Source organism: Peromyscus californicus, unplaced genomic scaffold (genome assembly GCF_007827085.1).
Source record: "Peromyscus californicus insignis strain IS unplaced genomic scaffold, ASM782708v3 Scaffold_12__1_contigs__length_115047231, whole genome shotgun sequence".
In the NCBI taxonomy this organism is placed as follows: Eukaryota; Metazoa; Chordata; class Mammalia; order Rodentia; family Cricetidae; genus Peromyscus; species Peromyscus californicus.
The window spans coordinates 62,189,072-62,206,080 of NW_026294413.1; the positions used below are offsets into that span (position 1 = coordinate 62,189,072).

Below are 17,009 nucleotides of genomic sequence, written 5' to 3' on the forward strand. Positions count from 1 at the left end.
GCCTTAATACTTCCAACAATAGATGAGGTTGTGGCTCAGATATAGAATGTGTTCGTAGTATACCTGATGATTTGGAGTTGATTTCCAGCAATCCCTCCACATTGCATAATATATAGGTGTAAATACTATATAAGCACAGTTGACCTGAAGGGTTCGGGTTTTGGTTTTTCAAGACAGGGTTTCTCTGTGTATCCCTGGCTGTCTGGAACTCACTCTGTAGACCAAGCTGGCCAGAAACTCAGATCCCCCTGCCTCTGCCTCCTGAGTGCTGGGATTAAAGGCTTGCATCACCATCTGTCTCAGGTTTTGTTTTTGTGTGTTTTGTTTTGGTTTTTTTTTAAATTGACATTTAAGGTATGTAAGACTTGTGGCCTGAATGTAGACAGGTAACAGAATGAAGAGCCCTAGTGGTGATGTTGTAAATGGTGGAGAACTCTTACACTACCAAAAAAATGTATTATATAAAAGCTATAATGACACATAAAAATAAATTCTTATCCCATTACAAATATAACTTTCCTACCACTTGGGAGATGAACACATAGGAGAATCAAGCTCACCTATGTTCAACTCTGTCTCGAAAAACCAAAACACACAAGCCAAAAACTAATATAACCTAAAATAAATGTCTTATCCAAAAACAAATGTGCAATTGGCTCCAGTTTTCTCTGTCTTAGTTTGGGGAAGAATGGGTTTAGTGTACTTTCTTGCTCACAGTACGCTCTACAATATATTTATTTTGATAAATTTTTGCTATGTATGTGATTTAGCTAGTTGAGTGTAAGTGACATGCATATAATGCTGTTTAATTCTTTATGGTGTTTGCTGATTAGACTTAAAAACTAAAAATTAATTAAAAGACAATATTCTATCTCAAGTTATCTAGGACTAAAACAGGGAATGTTTAAGCTGCTATTAATGTGTTCTTAGTCATTTACATTTCCAGTTGACAATTTTGAGATTAGAAATAGAATTTTAATGAGCTGATATAATATCCATGAAAATATACAATATACATAACAGTCATTTTTTCAATGAGTACTTATTGATATCTACTATGTACTAAGTACTATTTCAGCATTGAAGAACTTTACTGTATAGGACAAAAATTTCTGTCCCTCTCTAGTTGCCAGCACAATTCATAATATGGATAATGGATTAAATTAAGCAGTTCAAATAATTTCTCTAAACTCATGAGATCACAGTACTATTTTAAGAAGAGATGACCATAATTTAAATATATATATATTATTTGTAGGCAGAGCTTTTGTCAAGTCTGCCAGCTCCCCAATAAACACAGAGAAACTTAATATTAATTTGAAATGATCGGCCGATAGCCTAGGCTTGGTACTAGGTAACTTTTTGATTGTTTGTTTTGTTTTTCAAGACAAGAGTTTCTCTGTGTAGCCCTGGCTGTCCTGGAACTTGCTTTGTGGACTAAGCTGGCCTTGAACTCACAGAGATCTGCCTATCTCTGCCTCCTGAGTGCTGGAATTAAAGGCATGTGCCACCATGCCCGGCTTTCTCATTTTAAAATAACCCATATTTTTTATCTACCCTCTGCCACTTGGTGATACCGTCTTTCAACATGGCATGATCATCTTGCTTCTCTCTGCATCTGCTTGCAACTTCCCTGACCACCCTTCTTCCCAGTCTCCTTAGTCTGGCTCTCCCACCTAACTTTATCCTGTCTAGCTATTGGCCAGTCAGCTTCTTTGTTAAACCAATCACAGTGACATATATTCACACAATGTAAAGGAATATTCCACATTATTCATTATTCATTAGGAAAAGTGTAGTTTCAGAGTGAACAGAGTTCATTCATTAATTATTTTAGCATTTATCACATCTGGAAACATCTGTCATCTCAGTGAGCTTCTTTGGTTTATTCTGTATTGAGTAGGACACTAACTGGAGTATTTAGGTATGAGTCTTTCAGAAAGGGAGGCAAACAATACAGTTTTAATAAAATGGGGTAGTTTACAGATAATATAGGAAAGTCAATATTTTTGTTTAGGAACAAAAGACTTCAAAAATTTTCATGTGGGGACCAATCAACTCTTCCGAGTTAATTTGCTTATTTTTTAAATATTTTTTATTTATGTGCATGTCTCTGTGTATATATATTACTACCCACAGAGGCAAGAGGATGGTATTGAAGTCATGTGTAGTTGTAAGCCACCTGACATGGGTTCTACGTTGACTTAAAAAGCAGTAAGTGCTCTTAACCAGTGAGCCATCTCTTAAGCCTCAAATTATTTTAAGTTATAAGAAAATTATGACAGAAATATACCTTGTCCAGCAACACCAAAATCCTTGATCTAACAAATCCCAGATACTATCATTACATCTCATGTGTAATCATAGTGGCACCATTAATGGGTTGGGTGGTCCTCTTGTATTTCCTTACTTGTTATGTTTGTTAAAGTTTCTTTCCATCATCCAGTTTTATTTCTGAACAGGCATCAAAAATTTTTAGCTTCTGATTCTTCTTGAACCTCTAGGACTTAAAAAATTGATTGGAAATTCTTCCTGTTAAAGTTGTTTGAAAGGTGCTACTAGAACTTAATTTTACTCTTTTTTTTTTTTTTTTTTTGGTTTTTTCGAGACAGGGTTTCTCTGTGTAGCTTTGCGCCTTTCCTGGAACTCACTTGGTAGCCCAGGCTGGCCTCGAACTCACAGAGATCCGCCTGGCTCTGCCTCCCGAGTGCTGGGATTAAAGGCATGTGCCACCACCGCCCGGCTTAATTTTACTCTTGAGTTAAACATACTCACTATATCTACAGAGTCCTTGCATTATGATGAAACAGGAACTAACTTAGAGCTGGCTTTAAAATACATATGAGACCAAGAATCTAAAATAGTAGTAGACTATTTAGGACAAACTTGAGAATTACCTAGTTTGCTTGTGTCTGACTTTTCTTCTATACTACTTGCATCTGACAAACTATGCTGATTCTCATAAATAACAGGAAAAGTTACATCATTAGAAGTGTCTATCACTAGAGATTCTGCTAAGGTTAAAGAAAAAAAATTTGCCAAGAGCAAAGTTTAGTAATATAAAAGTTACTATATGGAAGGTTTCAGAAAGAAATTTATTACCTTTCTATAGTCAACGTACCCCTGGAGACAGCAATGTGGATATTAAGCTTTGTTTTTGTTTTTATTTTTTAATCGTTCATGTTTATTGTGTTTCTTAAACCCATTCTTCCCCAAACTGAAACAATGCACTAAAGTAAGTTGCCATTTCTATAAAGAATGAAAGGGTGGATGCTACTTAAACAAAACAAAGCAAGACATCCATTCTTAGATTAGTTCTTCCTTTTGGACCATTACTATCAGTCACTGACCTTAATATTACTAAAAGTATCCTACTTTTTCCCTTATACATAACTTATTGAGGTACTCTTAGAAAAAGCTGGAGTTTTTCTTTGTTTCCCACAACCTAGAATTCAGAAATTTGTAAACAGCTCTTAGGAGTGTCACCATTTTTACCAAGCTTTGCTTTTCTCTTTCTTTCTTGCTTGCTTTTTTCTTTCTTTCTTCCTCCCTCCCTCCCTCCCTCCCTCCCTCCCTCCCTCCCTCCCTCCCTCCCTCCCTCCCTCCCTCCTTTCTTTCTTTCTTTCTTTCTTTCTTTCTTTCTTTCTTTCTTTCTTTCTTTCTTTCTTTCTTTCTTTCTTTCTTTCGGCAGTGTTTTCCCGTGTAGCACTAGCTGTCCTGGAACTCTCTGTAGACCAGGAAGGGCGTGGTACAGTAAAACTTCTGTCAGTATGAAACAATAGGCCTTACTATGCCCCAAGAGTGGCCACAATCCCTGGCATACACACGCAGTCTTTCAGGTATGGCTTCTTCCTTTTCAATGCTTATTTATTTGTTTTGGTTTATCCTTTCTCCATCTACCCCACCCCGCTTCTTTCAACAAATGTGAAGCATCATGTTTCAATAACAAGGCTGATCCATGAATATGAAAGCTGCAATTTGCAAGGCACAACATCTAGAACTCAGGATGCCAATCAGAGTGGGTGCAATTCTAATTAAATGATCAGGTAACATTACAACATGCTGGGATGCAGCATCAAAACTGTACATTAAGTTGTTCCCCACACCCGCCAAGACTGGGTTTGTCTATGTAAAAGCCATTGGCTGTCCTGAAATTCACTCTGTAGACCAGGTTGGCCTTGAACTCAGAGATCCCCCTGCCTCTGCCTCCTGAGTGCTGGGATTAAAGGCCTGCACCACCACGGCCCGGCCAGTATCTTTTTTCTTGATCAGAGGCTCCACATTGTCTCCAGTCTCTTCCTTGTGTTTTAGGTGAGCCCCATCAGACCTCCAGCAGAGTCAGTACGTGGCCTTATCTCCAAGATCCTCCATGTTGAAGGCTCGGACCACCTGGGGGTTGTCTTTCTGGAATTGAAGGCTCACCTTAGCTTTGGTGCGAGGATCTTTAACGTAGATCTTTTTGTTTTGTTTTTGTCACTGCTCAGTGTTTATTTTTGGTGTGTGTTTGATTCATTTTTTTTTTTTAATTTTATCACTCTGTAGCCCAGCAAACACAGTTCAAGGATCCCTTAAACTTGGGGTCCTCCTTTCTGTCTCACCTTCCCAGAGCTGGGACTGCAGTCATGTGCTACTGTGCCTAGTACTTTGTGTGTGCATATATATATATTCCTTCTGCTTCTCTATAAATGAATTTGGGTGATATCAGTAGTTGATAGTTTTATAGTAAATACTTTTAACATTATTGAAAAAAATTTCATACTATATTTTTGTTTTCCCATCTCCAAGTTCCTTCCAGATGCTCCCCATCTCCCTATACACTCTACCCACACAACTTTATGTTCTTTCTCTTTAAAAAAACAAAAAAAAATCCCCACAAAAACAAAAATCAAACAAGTGAAAGACCAATAAAACAAACAAAAAATCTCCAAATAAAGCATCTGAGACAAAAAGTCTAGAGAAATACCATTGAGTTCATTTTGTGTTGGCCATCTCCTGCAGAGTGTGAGGTCTGCCCTAATGTCTGGTTAATATACCCAGTAAGATTCCACTGGAGAAAAATGAGTTTTCCTTTGTCAGTGAGTGCAGATAGCTTATCGCTTGGGGTGGGAGCCCGTGCCTACTTCCCCCTCAGTGCTAGGACTCCATCTGGCTTGAACCTGTGTGTAGGCCTTGTGTGTGCTTGCCATAGCCTCTCTGAATTCACAGGTGTATGAGTCCTGTTGTATCTGGAAGACACTGTCTCCTCGGAATCATGCATTACCTCTGGCTTTTATAGTCTTTCCACCTCCTCTTCTGCATAGACCCTGAGCCTTGAGGGGAGGGCTTTGATGAAAATATTCCATTTAAGACTGAGTGCTGCAAAGTCCCTCCCTCCCTCCATATTGTCCAGTTGTTGGTCTCTGTGTTAGTTGCCGTCTATTGCAAGAAGAAGTTTCTCTGATGGGAGCTGAGTGAAGCACTAATCTATGGATATATCAGAATGTCATTAGGAGTCATTCTATCGCTATATTCCTTTAGTAGAATAACAGTATTAGGTTTTCCCCTAGACTGGTGATTTATGTAGTCTCAGGTTCTTGGCCCCTTGTCAGATCTGAGTTCCATCTCATGAAGTCGGGCCTTAAAACTGATCAGAGAGTGACTGGTTACTCCAATAATAGTTGTGTCACTGTTGCACCAATGTATCTTGCAGGCTGGTCACTACAACAGGTTGCAGGATTTGTAGCTGGAAGATAGTGACGAATGTGTAGTTTTTTTGTTTTTTTTTTTTGTTTGTTTTTTTTTTTTGGTTTTTCGAGACAGGGTTTCTCTGTATAGCTTTGCGCCTTTTCTGGGGACTCACTTGGTAGCCCAGGCTGGCCTCGAACTCACAGAGATCCGCCTGGCTCTGCCTCCCGAGTGCTGGGATTAAAGGCGTGCGCCACCACTGCCCGGCAAATGTGTAGTTTTAATAGCCATATACCACATGGTCTAGTGAAACATCTTTCATCCATACCTAAATTCCACTTACTCAATTTCCTCTAAAGTGATTTGCATTTTTACTGAAAATTCCATTCATTAAATGTGCATAGATATTTTTCTATAAATGCAAACTATATATACATATATGTACCCTAGAACTTTTGTTTGGAGACACAGTCTCACTCTATAGACTAGGTTGGCCTAGAACTCAGAGATCCACCTGTCTCTGCCTCCCAAGTACTAGGATTAAAGGCGTACGCCACTTTCACCAAGCCTGTGTTCTAGGGTTCCCCCCTCCCCCGACCCCTGCTTATATTTTGACATCCCTTCCTCATAAGCTTCTATACTGCTGCATATTTGTTTTATTTTGTTTGAGACCATGTCTTAATACATAGCCCTGGATAGCCTTTGAAACTAGGAATGTAGACCAGGCTGGCCTTGAACTCACAGAAATCCTGCCTCCTAAGTACTAGGATTAAAGACATGTGCCACTACAACCAGCTCTGCTTCATGTTTTTTGTTTTTTTTTTTTACAATCTTGGAGGTTGCTCATGCATTCATGTGTGCACATGTGTGCACCATGGAACATGTCCAAGTCAAAGAACAACTTTTAGGAGTCAGTTTTCTCCTTCTACTAGGTAGGTTCTCGGGATCAAATGTTACTCCCACCAATTGAGAGTGAGACCACTATCGCAGTTTAAAGCCAAATTTGAAACAAGCTTTAATTAAATACTAGCCAGGTGGGTGGGCTCTGGCCAGGTCCATCTCTCGGTTTCCAGAAGAGGACCCTGAGTCATGGTTTACAGCAGCTTAAGTTTTTCCCATCAGATCCAATCAGGGGCAAGCATACATCCTCACGTATTCCCTGCCTATGAACCTCCTGCCCACATGTGATCAAGTATATCCGGTGCAAAGGGGTCAAACAAACTTGTTTGGGGTAGTGAAAACATGTGGCTTCATAAACAATAGCCTCCAGCATTTCAGGAACTATCTGTCCTTAGGCAAGGGGCTTGTAGATCAGAGGTATTTTTGTTTCTTGGATCTCTTAGGCATAGTAATTAAAACTTAAAATGTAACTTCGGCTCTCACAGGAACTCATCTCACCAGCCCTACCTCATACTTTTTAAGAATCTACGTAAATCATTCTGTGGCTTATTCCATATTGATGAACTTTGAGCTTTTTTTCTGCTGTGCATTTCTTATTTGAATGCATGCTGCTTGGGAATTAGGATTTTTACCTACTCCATGTTTATTTTAATCTTTAGAATTTAGTATAATGTGCTGGCTAGTTTTATGTCAAACTGACACAGAATAGAGTCATTTGAAAGAAGGGAACCTCAATTGAAAAACATGCTTCCATAAGATCAGGCTGAAGGTAAGCCTGTAAAACATTTTCTTATGGGGGAGGGCCAAGCCCATTGTGGATGGTGTCATCCCTGGGCTGGTGGTCCTGGGTTCTATAAAAAAAAGCAGGATGAGCAAGCCATGAAGAGCAAGCCAATAAGCAGCACCCCTCCATGGCCTCTGCATCAGCTCTTGCCTTTGGGTTCATGCCCAGTCTGAGCTCCCATCCTGACTTCGTTTAAAAAAATATGGAAGTGTGTAGAGGGCACAGGGTCCCTAGGCACTAGGGGTGCCTCACAGATAAATACTAGGAAAACCAGGAATGTTAAACACATCTCAATTAAGGAGACGTGTACCAGTTTTCCACCCAGAAGTCTGGGAACGGATGTAGTTAATAGACTAATGATCTATGCCAAGCCACACCTGAATCCCCCAAACTATTATGCTTATCCCAGATTCTTCCTCCCTAGACCTTTATCTTTATCTTTGTTTCTCATCCCTAGGAGAGATGTCACACATACTTTGTAACTTGGTGACCTCTATGATGACCAAACCACACCAGATCCTCCCCTGGGACCTTAAGCTATAGCACCCATTCTTACTGAAGAGGTCACATGGACTTTGCAAAGTTGTCACACACACACACCCCTTTTTTATTGTGATTGTCACCAGGAAACTTTTTTTCCAGTGTTGTACTGTACTTAAATATGACTAAAATAAACTGCCCATGTCAGATTCAAGTCTGAACCAACACAGGCTAAGTTGTGTTAAACTGGATTTCCTTCTTGCCTCAAATGGATGGTTACTCTGCAGGTCCTGGTGTTTACAGGGACCCCCACAGAAGGGCAAGCAGAATAAACCCTTTCCTCCTCAACTTGAATTTGGTCCTGGTATTTCATCACAGCAATAGAAACCTTAACTAAGACAAATATCTAAAAGATATTCTTGAATGAACTGCAAACTTTGAAGTGTTCCCACATGACAGCTTTTCACTCAACTATAAGCAAACATTAGAAACTTTTTGATGAAGTGATTTCTCTTTTAGACGTTTATCTTAATGTTTAAAATAACACAAATGTAACACGAGAGAAACTAAGTTGTTATGTGTATTTTAAATGTTATTCCAAAACTTTTCACCAAATTTAGATACTGTATGATTGATAAGTTTAGCACAATATTGTACATATAGTAGCATTAGAAACTTTTCAAAGAACTTATATTAAGTGAGGGAAACATGGTTTTATAAATAAGTCTGTGCAGAATGGCCAGCTGCTGGGGGGTACAAGTTAGTCATAGAGGACATTTGGCATGCATGAGGGTTCAATCCCTGACACTGCAGATACACAGAAGGGCAAGGGAGAAACCAAGGTCTCAGAAGACATGGGTTTGAAATTAAGTGACCCATGATCATTATCATTATCAACAGTTACTGAGTGCCTACCACACGCCAGGCCATCAGAAGAACTTTGTTCCCTTTAACCCCCGCCCTTTTTGTTCCTAGTTAATAAAGTTGAAACATAGAAATGTTAAATGCCTTGCTTAAGTCACATAGCTAACAAATGACTAAACTAGGGTCAGACACAATCCAAGTCCAGAGCCCGTTTTTTTAGAAGCTATGAGATTTCCTGTCAAAAGGCTTTGAAGGGCCAAGTGCTAAAGCAATGGTGCAGTGTTGTTTTGAGAGCATGCAGGGCAGCTTTAAGAACTGCTGGGGCCTGGTTGCCCAGCAGCAAGAAGGCAGGTACAAGAGAACATCCAAAGTCAGACTGAGTACAAATCTGACTGACATACATGCTCCAGGTGTGCAAATCCAAACAACACCATTTTCCCTTTACTGTCTCTTTAACAGTGTCACTTCTGAGAGAGCGCTGGTATGGTGGTATTTTCTGGTTTTCGTGTTTTATTAATCCCCAGGACTTGAGGGCTTTTTATCCTTTCAAACACATAGCATTCACTTTTGTCTCCAGAGGCTGGGGTTCTAGTGCTGACCAGATGAAAGCCTTCCTTTAATAAAGTATCAATCAGCAAGCCGAAGACATTTGTTCCATTCGCCAATTTTCGGTTATCAGGCTTTATGGAAATGTACCTGAGACATACAAAGAAGTGTTTAATTAGAAAGCATTCCTTTAATAGCTAATAAAACTACACATGTAAACTTATTTACAACCTCAGATAAAGGCATCATACCTTTCTCCTTTTTGTTTTTTTGAGACAGTGTTTGTGTAGACCATGATGGCCTTGAATGAAAAAAAAATAAAATAAAAAGGAAAGGAACGTGACTGGTCCTAGGTACAATGGAGGAGAAAATTTATTATAGATAAAAGGGAGAGAGCATAGCCAGAGGCAGGGACATCTGGGAGAGTCCCTGGACATGACCCTGAGCCATGTGAAGAAGTGGGGAGGAGAAAGGAGAGTAGAGAGAGAGGAACCAGGTGCAGTAGCCAAGAGGCCCAAAGAGAGTAGACAAAAAGGACTAGGTGACCAAAATGGTTGGATTGTATAGGGTAGGGCAGCCCAAACCCTGGGCTGGAGAAGTTTAGTGTAGATGTAATTCTAAATGGTCTTATTAAATAAGAAACACAGAGCCAAATGCAGAGTTAAAAGATCAGAGAGCAGTAGCCAAGAGCTAAGACCACCTTCTTACCACCCACTGCCAGCTGTCCTTCCCATGAGGAAAAGACCTACTTCCTGTGTATCTGTATTTTTATTGACTTTCTGTTCTGCCCTCTCATTGGCTCTAAACCCAACCATGACTTTCTCGTCACTGCCTGTCTATACATACAGACCTCCAAGTCTCTATGGTTGGTACTTGGATTAAAGGTGTGTGTCACCATGCTGACTGTGTCCTTGAACACACAGGCTCTGCCTGCCATGTGATCGGATTAAGGGCGTGTGCTACCACTGCCAGACTTCTGCTTAATGGCTATGACCTCTGAGATCCCCAGGCAACTTTATTTATTAACATACAAATAAAATTACATTTCAGCACAAATAGCCGGGCGGTGGTGGCGCACGCCTTTAATCCCAGCACTCGGGAGGCAGAGCCAGGCGGATCTCTGTGATTTCAAGGCCAGCCTGGTCTCCAAAGCGAGTTCCAGGAAAGGCGCAAAGCTACACAGAGAAACCCTGTCTCGGAAAAAAAAAAAAAAATTACATTTCAGCACAAATAAAATATCATCATAGTTTAGGGTAGGGGGCAGGGTATGCCAGCCTGTTACAGGTAGGGACTGAGGGGTACGGGGAAAACCTGGCAGCCAGCATCCACTTTGATATGGTACCTAAACCATTTTTCCCAGGTTTGAAACTCAACAGGTCTCAAACTCATGATCCTCTGCCTCAAACAAAATGCTAGGGTTACAGGTGTGCACCGAGGCTTGGCAACCTAACTTTTTTCTTTTTTGAGACTGAGTCTTACTTTTTATCCCTGGCCGCTCTGGAACTCATTATGTAGAATGGCCTCCATACCTGGCTCATAACATTTTTTTTAACATTTCCTTTTGAGATTTCATTTTCAAATTTGAATCAGTAACTCTAAATATTAAAATAGAAACTGTAATTCCAAGTCATCACAACTATATTTAAGAATATAATCAAAATTGTTGACTTATCATTTAAGTTCTTTTCTGGAGCAATTTTGTCAATTAAACTGGTCTAATTTTATATAGATATCTTATATCTATATATATCTATAATTTATATTATAATCTATATATAAAATATCTATAATTATATAGATATAATGTAACTTCTAGGTTTTTTTTCAATTTTATTGTACCCAATTTGACTAACTGATCATTAAATTCTTTTTATTAACACTGTACTTTCACAATTTTCCACTAAATCTAATTACTAGTACTATCATAACTTGTGGTTTATTCCTGTCAAACCAGCCTTTTCAGGTTAAGATTTGAAGTTATGTCAAGACTCCATTTTATTGCTACCTTTTCATCCATAATTGCCTGTTATTGGAAAGTAAAATATGGTAGTCAAAAACCGTATTGAAAATGAAAAAAACCCACAAGGTAGTGGTGGCACACACTTTTAATCCCAGGAGGCAGAGGCAGGTGGATCTCCGTGAGTTTGAGGCCAGCCTGGTCTACAGGGTGAGTTCCAGGACAGCCAGGGCTACACAGAGAAACCGTGTTTCGAAAAAGAAAAGAAAGCAGACCCCTTTACTCACTAAGTACCCCACAAAGCCGCACACGGCTCCGGAAAAGAACACCAGGTTGGCTCTAATAACGGCAGTACAGCACAGAGAATATCTGCCGTCAAGGACATTTTTGTGTCTTCCCACTGTTTATTCTAAAGATGTGAAAAAAGGCTTAGGTTAGTTCCAGACAAACAGCAAAGCTGTGCATAGTTTCATGAGTGTAAAACAATGTTTGAGCACATCCCTAGTCATTATTAATTGAGGTCATGCTGAAATGGTCACTGGAGGTCCATTCAGTATTACTGGCAAAGAAAACAGTTAACAGCTAAAAGTTATCAATCTACAAAGCACATTTCAAAAAAAAGTTTATTGTGTTTGATACAAATTTTTAATAGTAGTAAAACATATCTATTCTCAAGTACATATCTAAATTATATAGTCTAGAAAGTTGTCAGAAGTTATAGAATATCATAAAAGTATTAAGATACAAATAGAAAGTAATAGGTGGTAAAACAAACAAAAAAACAATGTAGAATGTACTTCAGTAAACCACTGAGCCAAAACTACTACAACTCATTCCTGTCACCAAACTGAACAAGAATTTCAAGATCAAAGAAAAGGATGAACTAACAGAAAACCTGCACTTCTTTCTAGTGTTGCAGGTAGAACCCAGGGCCTCCCAGTGCACGACAGGCAAGGACTCTTCCACTGAGTTCCGTCACCACACCTTATTTTTAAAAAGTTAAGGTCAACTATAATCTTCCATCTAGTTTCATCTAAAAAGGAGATCAGAAAATGGCTACAAAAGAAACTCTAGAATCCTGAGACCATAACTTAAACTAAGTAGTGTGTTGTCATGTGAATAGGCATCTAAAGATGAATGCCAGGGACCTGAGAGAAATAACCAAGTACTAAGAACATACTGAAGAAGCTTAGAAGCCAGTCAGACTTCTTTTACCATTTCCACCATCCAAAAACATCTGAATAAACAGATTTAGACCAAAGACTAGCAAAAATTACAAATAATTGCCAATTAGTTACTCAAAAGTAGTTATGACCAGAATTTTCAACCAGTCACCATTTATTTTCATGTCACTTTAAATAGATTATGTATCTCCATTCTGAAACTGGCACTATGTAAATTAAACACAAGAGGAATTCCAAACTTAAAACAACCAAAAATACCACCACATAGTAGTTGGGTGAGGTAACATATGCTTATAATCTTAGCACTGAGGAGGCAGCAGATACAAGTGAATCAGAATCTCCAGGCTAGCCAGGGCCACATGTGACCCTATAAAAAAATAGTAACTAAAGAAATAGCTCTGGTCTTAGAATTATCTGTTATGAAAACTAAATATACCTTTCTCAGACTAAGAGTTACAAATAACATTCTGTGCTGTTTCTGAACTGTAACAAAAAGGGGGGAGTCACTTGATACAGTATATATACAAGCATGATCCAATTTCTGTTTCTAACCTTGTTTTCTAGGATTATAATTAGTTTGTCCAAATTCTAACAGAACATTGAGTATTTCCAAGACATCTTTTCACCTATCATGTGTCTTCCTAAAATTGAGGATGCCATTTTTCCTTAGGTTTCTAACTTTCTGAAAAGGGATGCTGAAAAGGTCGTTATCATTTATTCAGTTGAAATTTAAAACAATAAAAAATCCCATTATTCCTCTTATTTAACTACTTCCTTCCCCGATGAAAATGAAGAACAGAGTTTAAAGCAGTTTGGTAACAACAGGACCTTAGATGTTCTTCATGGCTTATTTGAGTAGTACCCATTTGTAAAATGACATTTCAGCTTCTTTGGAAGACCAGGAAATAAGTATTTATATAGATTCATTGTCATACTTGACTATACTGCTCATTGTCCTCCAGTTGGTAGCTGAAACTTAGGGGTGTGATGTGGGAGAAATAATACTGGACTCCTTCCTGATAGGTACTGTAAAGGCTAAGAACTCTAAAGTATGTCTATCTCTTCAAAGTGATTGCTTTTAAATGCTGTAAGTAAAGAAGACAAAAAAGTTTTCTTTTTCCTCCTAAAAGTTAAAACCTGCTTTCACAGTTGGTAATAACTATCTGCAGCATTAAGACATTTCTAACAGGGGATGAGGTGGTGTGTCCCTGACTGCACAGCAGAAATCAGCCTTAGGATCCAGCAGAGCAGGAGAGGCAGGTGCAGTGGGGTGTTCACCTTCAATCCCAGCACTCAGAGGTAGAGGCAGTGAGAGTTTCAGGCCAGCCAGAGCTAAATAATGAGACCCTGTCTCAAAAAATAAATAAAAATAAAAAGGCAGCCATCCTTTTTCAAGTTCTAGAACAATGCATAGTATGTGAGGGAATCGGGCCATACCACTGAACTTCTCCTATGTGTAAGCCAGAAAGAAGCTGACTCATTCTAAGCCACTCATTAGCAATGGAATTGAATCTACAGAACCAGTTCCTCTTAGAACTCCACAGAAGTTTCTACTTTCCCTGGGCAGTCTTGGTTTATTACCTGTCCCACAATACCTTCTCAGTCTGAAAGTGCCCAAGTTTAGAAAATAACTACTTGTTCTAGCTGAACAAAACATTAGTCTGAATAAACACTTTTTTTTTTTTTTGGCCAAGAAGAGTTTTAGGCATAAAGAACTTTCAGTTTTGAGAGAAAATGTCAGAAAACTGGAATAAAAGAGACACTTCAGCATTCAAAATACCTGACTCCAGCGTGGTTCTCAATAGTGCCATCAGAGCCACAGTGGAAAACCAGGTCATGGTGAGAAGGTCTTTGTGGAGGCAGTGCCAGTAGAGTCACCTGAGGAGGGAAGGGGTTACTGCTCCAGGCCAGCGCTGTAGGCTGCTCTACAAACACTGTAATCCTCCTCATGAGCAGCTCGATGGTTTTGCTGCAAGAGCCAAACACTCGGAAGAAGGCTTGAGTATTTCGGTTTAAGAAATGCACCTCCATGACAGCAGGTCTTGACTGTAGCAGGTGCTGGCTTAAGAGATCAGCAAGAGAATCAAGTTCATAGAAAAGAGCCTCTCTCTGAAGCCTAAGATAGTCTGAAAAGTCAGAGGGTAACAGAAGCTCACGATTTCTCAGAAAATCTAAAATGAAACTAAACAGAGCACCATCTCTATCCACAAAAATCTGGCCATCAACTGTCTTGAAGTCTTGGTCTCTGCCATCTAACATGCCTGCCAACCGAGAGGTAGGGAATTGCTTTAGGGTAGAAAGCCTTGTTGTGAATATCTTCCCTCCCACATTCAAAGTGACCAGGTCCTGGCTACTCATTCTTCCTAGCTTCTCATTAGATGCTACAAACCATTAACACAGACTTATAGAAACCCTCTAACTCAACCTGCTACATTATATATGACTAAGAAACAGGAAAGTGGAGACAGAAAACTAGACCTAAATTCCAAGGTAACTATTGTCAAGACAAATAGTGTATCCATAGCTGTGTTTGCAAATGTGAGTTGCTTGGAGACATGCAGTGTAGAAAATGGAAACAGCAAGTGAAACAGAATGTCAATATATCTCATGATTTCAGATAGATCCCTTTCCTATAATCCACTAAAAACAAAACAAGGAAGTAAAAAGCACTCGTGTGGTTCAAGGGTAGAGGACTTGCCTAATGTGTGTGAGGCCTTGAGTTCTGCCTCCAGCACTGAAGAAATCATTCTCCATGAAACCCTAACATAAATCTGTATTTCAAACAAAATCATGAGGACAGAAAACCATTGTCTCCACAGACATTTACCAAGCCCTTGTGGCTGAGGAAAGACTTCTAGAAAACATGATGTGGTTTGAGAAACCCCTTAGTGATTTAATGGCTCAATCTTTGAATTATGCTAAAATAAACAGCTCTGCTGGGCGGTGGTGGCACACACCTTTAATCCCAGCACTGCCTTTAATCAGGAGGCAGAGGCAGGCGGATCTTTGTGAGTTCGAGGCCAGTCTGGGCTACAGAGTGAGTTCCAGGACAGGCTCCAAAGCTACACAGAGAAACCCTGTCTCGAAAAACCAAAAAACAAACAAACAAAAAAAGAATAAACAGCCCTTACCTCACCTTCAACTTGACCATTTCATGGCTGGTAGCTTAGGAAGACACTCTGTGCTTTATTTTTTTAATATTTTATGTGCATTACCGTTTTCCTGCATGTTTGTCTATGTGAGTGTGTCGGATCCCCTGGAACTGGAGTTACAGGAAGGCATGAGCTGTCATGTGGGTGCTAGGAATTGAACCCAGGTCCTCTGGAAGAACAGCCAGTGCTCTTAACCAGTAAGCCATCTCTCCTGTCCCTTTTCCCCCTAAGACATAGTTTGTGTATAGCCCTGGCTGTCCTGGAACTCACTCTGTAGACCAGACTGGCCTTGAACTCAGAGATCCACCCATCTCTACCTCCTGATTAAAGGCATGCGCCACCACTGCCCACATTTTCTGTGCTTTCAAGTTGAGTTGCCAGCTTTTCTCATCCCTGATCACTTTGGTTCTTCTCAATCAAATCAAAAGATGAGGTAAAGACACAGCTCTCTAAAACCCAATTTCACTTAATGGGCTTTCAAGGGCCCGTTTATCCGAGACAGAAACAAGGTGACTAAAAAGTTTTAAGGTTTCTTTGTTTTCATTTGAATTCTAAGCAAAGTGAGAAAATTACATACTTCTGTCCTGTGGCCATCTTTCTCTCTATAAGCAGAGAGGATGAGTCTTCACCTGATGACATTATACTTTATCTGTGCTAACAAACCCTCTCTTCTGTTGTCAGACTAGTTTTACTACCTGTGACTGTGGGCAAGTGACCTGGGCTGGTTGTACAGTTGCTGTGGTACTGGAGAGCACAACCACATTAGGTACCAGTTAGAAAGTGGCTTTCCCAACTCCTGCCCTTTCCATCTACACAGCTACCTACAGCTGTATCGCCTTTAGTGAAAAGTGCACAGCTCACTGTAATGCCAATACTTGGGAGGCCTGAGGTAGGACTACCAGGTCAGGCTTGTCAACAAGAATAGGAGGGAGAGATTGAGTTTCCAAAATTAAACTTACACTGTCCTGAGAAACATTGCTTGAAAACAAACTTGGGAATCCAATGCATTAACAGTCTTTACTTTTTTAGAATGTTCAGTTAGAAAAGTTACTTTGCTCCTTTCACAGTACGCTTGATGACTCAGCGCTACATTACCTGAGCCAATGAGGTGGTAGCTCATGTGTGCTCTATGTCATGGACGAGATGGTAAATCATGTATGCTCTCAACTCCCTCTCTTGCTTGCTTACTTCTTGCCCAGACTGGTCTCAAAGTCCCAGGCTCAAGAGATACACTCATGTGCCGTGTATCACAGGACAAATTCAGCAAATACTAGAGGGAGAACAATTATTTTAAAACTGTCTTTACAAAGGAAGGGAAGGGTTGGGACTACTAAACTTCACTTTTATCTTTATGTTCATATTTGGATAACATATAAAAGACATTATTAAATGAATACTTTTAAAAGAAACAGTGGACTGGAATCTTGACCAAATCTGAATTATTCCTGTGTTCTCTAACAATCCCATCAAGAAACAGA

General features: G+C 39.6%; 1 protein-coding gene across 1 annotated transcript; it reads right to left on the bottom strand.

The window, feature by feature from the left end:
• Window positions 1-8,395: 8,395 nt before the first annotated feature.
• On the bottom strand, window positions 8,396-17,008 carry Kcnrg (potassium channel regulator). Its single transcript, XM_052733013.1, has 2 exons — window positions 14,160-17,008; window positions 8,396-9,388 (listed from the first exon to the last, which is right to left on the bottom strand). The coding sequence occupies exons 1-2, from the start codon at window positions 14,735-14,737 to the stop codon at window positions 9,154-9,156; spliced, it is 813 nt and encodes a 270-aa protein (XP_052588973.1). The 5' UTR covers window positions 14,738-17,008; the 3' UTR covers window positions 8,396-9,153.
• Window position 17,009: the final 1 nt, after the last annotated feature.

Bases quoted from the DNA above. Each gene is read 5' to 3' on its own strand.
- Kcnrg (XM_052733013.1), bottom strand. From the start codon at position 14,737: ATGAGTAGCCAGGACCTGGTCACTTTGAATGTGGGAGGGAAGATATTC. The intron at 9,389-14,159 runs GTATTTTGAATG...TGTATGTCTCAG, and splicing joins GAGAACCACGCTGGAGTCAG to GTACATTTCCATAAAGCCTG.